Here is a 6,285-nt window from a genome sequence, read left to right on the forward strand (position 1 = left end):
CACGCATAAGAGTTTATTTTTTCGTCAAACCAAACAAACAAACTTCTTGAAAATTTCAACTAAAATCGCATATACCTAAATAAGGAATTGTTTATACCAAACGGGACCAAAAAAATCTTAAGCATCAAATCATGGTCAATTTTACTAGCAGTTAGTTAAATTTTCATTCATTTGGAGTTCCCTTTTTTTTCAGAGTACAATTTTATTATCTGTTTATATATTGAAATCTTTCACAGAATTTGACAATTTCAATCCATGGTGGAGGGTATTTAAGATTCGGCCAAGCTCAACTTGACACGCTTTCACTTGTTTTTGTTTGCTTTTTAAACAAACACACAAATTAAATTAAGACTAAGGCCAAATAGGTATAAATATTTGAAATGTGGAAAATCCCGGAAATAATGGGAAAGCTCTAAGAGGCACCCACAAAATGATCTGAAATCAATAAATAAATGAAATAAAATTGTACACATGACATTTCTCCACGTCATTCTGTAGTTACACAAAATTTTAGCCCAAAAATGGAATTATAAAAATAAACGTTTTTTTGTCATTAAAAATTCATAGCACTAGTATTTAATATTATTTGTTTGTTTATGCTTATTTGGTGGTTCACAAGTTCTTTATTCATGGCAAAACATTTAAGCAAATATTAACAAAATATACTTTCAAATGTTGCCCTACATCCGCAATGTGAGAAATAAATGAATAATTAAAAAAAAATACTTTTTGCCTTAAAATCTTTAGGCAGTTTTTCAAAAATTCAAATTTCTTAAGAGATATTTGAGGCTTTAGTTTTGATATCGAAAAGCATAAAAAAAATTTAAAAAAATCTCTAAGCAAATCCTAGTATGTTTTTCTTCATGTGTAGCAAATAAAACCACTTTTAATACATGCTGTCTCCATCAGCAGTAGGGGTATAGTCAGTTAATTGAAATTGAGACGCCCCAAAATTTTAGAGGCTTGCCTCCATAGATTTCAATTTTAGTGGGACGGTCATTGACAAGTGATGAAGTGTTAAGAAATAAAGTTGGCAAATTAATTTAATTTATCGAAATTCAGAGAAACATATAAAAATGGCCGTGGAAGAAAATAAAGGTTAGTGCTGCGCAAAAAAAAACTTGGATTGTAATAGATTTTGACACATTAAATTAATTGAAATAGACACACATCTTGTTAATAAAAGTTCAGAAAAGCATGCACAAAAAATTGTATAAATTAGTAGAACATATTTTTAGTACTCTGTGTCTAAGGCAATCAATTAAAATGTGTTTTGAAGAGCACTTTTGTTATGATATGCCACTTGATAAAAGCTTTATTTTCTTTTTTTTTCAAAATTTTTAGGCCCAAAATTTGGTATGCGTCACATGCAAGCCTTTTTGATATTTTCAAATATCGTTGTGATTTATATTAGCCGACTTAATATAGGAGTAGCAGTGGTGGCAATGACACATGCAGAAACAACAAATCCAGATTTTCCGGTAAGTAAAAAGAAAAAGTAAAAGCGTGCTAAGTTCGGCCGGGACGAACTTTGGATACCCACCACCTCGGAAATGAAAAAATGCATCATTTTTGCCCCCATGGCAGCTTTATCAAAAAGCCTAACATAAGTCACTGTGTCAAATTTGGCCGAAATGCGACTTTTATGGGTCTAAGAACTTAAATCGAGAGATCAGATTATATGACAGCTATATCCAAATCTGGACCGATCTGAACCAAATTGCAGAAAGTTGTCGAAGAACCTAACGCAACTCACCGTCCCAAATTTCGGCGAAATCGGACAATAAATGCGCCTTTTATGGGCCCAAGACCTTAAAACGAGATATCGGTCTATATGACAGCTATATCCAAATCTGAACCGATCTGGGTCAGATTGTAGAAGGACGTCGAGTGACCTAATACAACTCACTGTCCCAAATTTCGGTGAAATCGGACAATAAATGCGCCTTTTATGGCGCCAAAAACCTTAAAACGAGAGATCGGTCTATATGACAGCTATATCCAAATCTGGACCGATCTGCGCAATATTGTAAAGAGATGGCGAGTGGCCTAACGCAACTCACTGTCCTAAATTTCAGCGACATCGGACAATAAATGCGCCTTTTATGGGCCTAAGACCTTACATCGAGAGATCGGTCTATATGAAATCTGGACCGATCTGAGCCAAATTGCAGAAAGTTGTCGAAGAACCTAACTGAACTCACTGTCCCAAATTTCGTCGACATCGGACAATAAATACACCTTTTATTGGCCCAAAACGTTAAATCGAGAGTTCGGTCTATATGGCAGCTATATCCAAATCTGGACCGATCTGGGTCAAATTGTAGAAGGATGTCGGGTGGCCTTACACAACTCACTGTCACAAATTTCTGCGAAATCGGTCAATAAATGCTTCCTTTATGGGCCCAAAACCTTAAAACGAGAGATCGGTCTATATAACAGCTAAATCCAAATCTAAACCGATCTGGGTCAAATTGTAGAAGGATGTTGAGTGGCCTAACACAACTCACTGTCCCAAATTTCAGCAAAATCGGATAATACATGTGGCTTTTATGGGCCTAAGACTTTAAATCGACGGATCGGTCTATATGGGGGCTATATCAAGATATAGTCCGATATAGCCCATCTTCGAACTTTACCTACTTAATTGTTTTTCAGCGAAATCGGTTAAAAAATAAAGCATTTATGGGCTTTAGACTCTTTATCGGCAGATCGGTCTATATAGCAGCTACATCCAAATATTGTCCGATTTGGCCCGTTCTAAAACTTAACCAACGTGCATTAAATAGACGTATCTATGCCAAATTTCAGATAATGTAAGATGGATGGATCAAAGCTAGAGCGCAGAGTGTTTTAGACTACCTGACCATAATACGGTTCTGCAGACGCAGATCCGGAAGATCACGGACTGCATGAGGTGGTGCGGTGTTAACGCGAGGTCGTCGAGTGTGAACATCTTTACGGACAGTAAAATGACCATAAGGGCAATAACAACCAGGACGGTAAGATCAAGAACAATCTTGGAATGTAAGAAGGAGATTAACGCCTTCTCTTGCAAATCCGCATAGTTGGGGTGCCGTGCCATAACGAAGGGAGGAGGAAAGAAAGGGCAGACGGTTTGGCGGTGAAGGCCTGAGGACTGATTTCAATAAACTTGGTTAACCCGAAGCCTTTCGGGTTAACGCAGTCCGAGTTAAGGGCCTGGGCGACGAACGCACTGTGTAACACTGTGGAACAGTGAAACAGTCCCTGCTGCCGTGGGACGACTTTCTTCGAGGTGACTCTTTCTTCGATGACTATCTGGAGCGAGTCTTCCCGGGGAGGGAGCAATGAGCTGGGGGCAACGGCCCTTCTTGCTTCCCTCTGTTTATACGGAAGTGTTTAAACTGAGTGAGGGCACCGGACCAAGGGTTTTTGTTGTATTCCCAGGAATAGGCGAGTCACATAGACTTCTGGATGGGTGCAGTGTTTAACAGGCTGAAGTTTTAATGATCCTCAGGGCCTTGGGTGACCCTGAGTCAGAAGTGGTGGCCCTCTCTGCCTGTTACAATTTGTGTGAACAGTCAGCACATTGTTGCCAAATCGAAAATCTTGAAAAAAATCTAGAACTTTTGAACGAATGGGCCTGGGCGACGAACGCGCATGTAACACTGTGGAACAGCGAAATAGTCAGTAAGACGGTGAAATCCTATGTGGTGATCCGAATCATGATAGCAAGTAAGAAGCAGGTCGTTGTCTCGGAGCCCAAGGACAACCATCACAATTTACCGTGGGCGAAGTTACGAATGTCATCCGTGGCTCCAAAGCATCCGAGGCGTTGGGCCCCGACGGAATCTCTACACTGATGCTATGGAATCAAAACATGGACCGATATGGTCCATTTTCAAATTCAACCGACCTACACTAATTAAAAGTATTTGAGCGTCTAGCTTTACAGACAGACAGACGGATGGACATGGCTAAATCGACTTGCAATGCCAAGATGATCAAGAATATAGGCTATGTGGGATCTAAGATCAATATTTCGATGTGTGACAAACGAAATGACGAAATTGGTGTATCCCCATACCATGGTAGAGCGACTAAAAAGAGTGGCAGATTGGGCAAAGGAATGCTTCATTTCCACTCACCATGTGCTGGCTAATGAATATTTTGCAAGAACTGCGTACCGATGTACCGATGAAGGCCACCGTAACGCAGAGGTTAGCATGTCCGCCAATGACGCTGAACGTCTGGGTTCGAATCCAGGCGTGACCATCAGAAAAAAAATTTTCAGCGGTGGTTTTCCCCTCCTAATGCTGGCAACATTTGTGAGGTACTATGCCATGTAAAACTTCTCTCCAAAGAGGTGTCGCACTGCGGCACGCCGTTCGGACTCGACTATAAAAAGGAGGCCCCTTATCATTGAGCTTAAAACTTGAATCGGACTGCATTCATTGATATGTGAGAAGTTTGCCTCCGTACCTTAGTGGAATGTTCATGGCCAAAATTTGCATTTTTGTGTACCGATGTCTTGATATGCACAAAAATTCCCTTTAAACCTCTTCCTTTTTTGAATTTCAGGAATACAATTGGAACGAAAAAGAAGTATCCTATGTCCTCTCCAGTTTCTTTTGGGGCTACGTGCTGACTCAGTTCTTGGGAGGGGCATTATGCAAACGTTTCGGTGCAACATTAACTCTTGGCTGGGGTACCTTCTCTACAGCGGTGTTGAGCGCCATAACTCCATGGTGTGTCAGCTGGGGTGGCTGGAAGGCGTTTTGTGTCATTCGAGCCCTACAAGGTTTATTCCAAGGCATTCTCTTCCCCTCTATACATGGACATTTGGCCAAATGGTCTCCCGTACCGGAGCGTACCCTCTTGGGGGCTTTAAGTTTGACAGGCATTGATTGTGGCAATGTCTTATCGCTGGGTATAAGCGGCCTCATTGCCGAAGGGCCCATGGGTTGGCCTGGCATATCATATGTCTCAGGCGGTTTGTGTTTTTTGTGGTGCTTGCTGTGGTTCATATTTGCTGCTGATAATGTTACCAAGTCCCGCTTTGCCTCACAAGCAGAAAAGCATTACATCGAATCGTCTATGGAGCGATCGGAGGATTTCCACAAGAAACGTATTCCCACACCATGGAAGGCGATATTCTTGTCGCTGCCCTTCAATGCTTTTGTGGTGGCACGCTGCGCTGAATCCTGGGGCCTTTCCATATTGCAGATTCAGCTTCCCCTGTACATGAATGGTGTTTTGAATATGAAAATCAAATCGAATGCTTTGTTTACGGCTCTTCCATTTCTGGTGATGTTTGGCTTTTCCTATATCTTTGTGTTTGTGGCAAATATTTTGCAGAGCAAAAAAATCATGTCCTTGTGGAATATTCGCAGAACTATTAACACCATAGCATATTGGATACCAGCGCTGGGCTTGATAGCTATAGGCTTTCTGGAAGAGTCCCAAAAAACCTGGACCTTGGTGATTATGGCGGTTTGTGGTGGAGTTAATAGTGGCGCAACCATAGGCAGCTGTTTGAACACCATTGATCTGTCGGCCAATCATGCGGGAATGCTGATGGGCATTGTTAATACGGCGGCCAATTTTATGCCTCTGATAACACCGCTAGTGGTGGGGGCAGTGGTCACCGATGTGGTAAGTTGGCAAGAATAGTGGGTGAGAAAGTTGTTTTATGAGTTTTTCTTTTTTTGTTGTATAGCACAACCGTTCCCAATGGCAAATTGTCTTCATAATTGCTGCGGCTGTATTTTTCTTCTCCAATTTATTTTACATCACATGTGGCACCTCGGCAACGCAACCCTGGGATGCTGCTGACTTTTTGGAACGAAAAGATGCTGAAAACCCCAAACCCTCCAAGTCCTATGTGCAAACAAAGAGTTTTTATCGCAGAAGGGGTTCTTTCACCTTAACCAAGTAGCATTGTATATAGGGAGTGTAAAGTTTGTTATATTTTTTATTTAAATATAATTTTACTCGTATAGGTTAAACATCAAATGAATTGTATTTGGCGTTATATCTTCTATTCTAAAATATATAAAAAATCTATTTGAGTTTGTTTGTGTGTTCCTTATAGACTCAGAAACTGCTGAACCGATTTTCTTGAAATTTTTCACTGATGGTGCATAATGATCCCGTGATGAAAATCGGGTACTATGGGTTGCCCAAAAAGTAATTGCGGATTTTTTAAAAGAAAGTAAATGCATTTTTAATAAAACTTTGAATGAACTTTAATTAAATATACTTTTTTACACTTTTTTTCTAAAGCAAGCTAAAAGTAACAGC

The 6,285-nt window shown here is 40.3% G+C and overlaps 1 protein-coding gene across 1 annotated transcript; it reads left to right on the plus strand.

The window, feature by feature from the left end:
* Positions 1-1,034: 1,034 nt before the first annotated feature.
* On the plus strand, positions 1,035-5,920 carry LOC106091531 (putative inorganic phosphate cotransporter). The gene is made up of 4 exons (XM_013258075.2): positions 1,035-1,098; positions 1,345-1,481; positions 4,564-5,637; positions 5,702-5,920. The coding sequence occupies exons 1-4, from the start codon at positions 1,077-1,079 to the stop codon at positions 5,918-5,920; spliced, it is 1,452 nt and encodes a 483-aa protein (XP_013113529.2). The 5' UTR covers positions 1,035-1,076.
* Positions 5,921-6,285: the final 365 nt, after the last annotated feature.

This window comes from Stomoxys calcitrans, chromosome 5 (assembly GCF_963082655.1).
Source record: "Stomoxys calcitrans chromosome 5, idStoCalc2.1, whole genome shotgun sequence".
Lineage (NCBI taxonomy): Eukaryota > Metazoa > Arthropoda > Insecta > Diptera > Muscidae > Stomoxys > Stomoxys calcitrans.

Excerpts from the sequence above, each read along its gene's own strand:
- LOC106091531 (XM_013258075.2), top strand. The coding sequence starts at position 1,077 with ATGGCCGTGGAAGAAAATAAAG. Across the intron at positions 1,099-1,344 it reads GGCCGTGGAAGAAAATAAAG|GCCCAAAATTTGGTATGCGT; the intron begins GTTAGTGCTGCG and ends CAAAATTTTTAG. Across the intron at positions 5,638-5,701 it reads GGGCAGTGGTCACCGATGTG|CACAACCGTTCCCAATGGCA; the intron begins GTAAGTTGGCAA and ends TTTGTTGTATAG.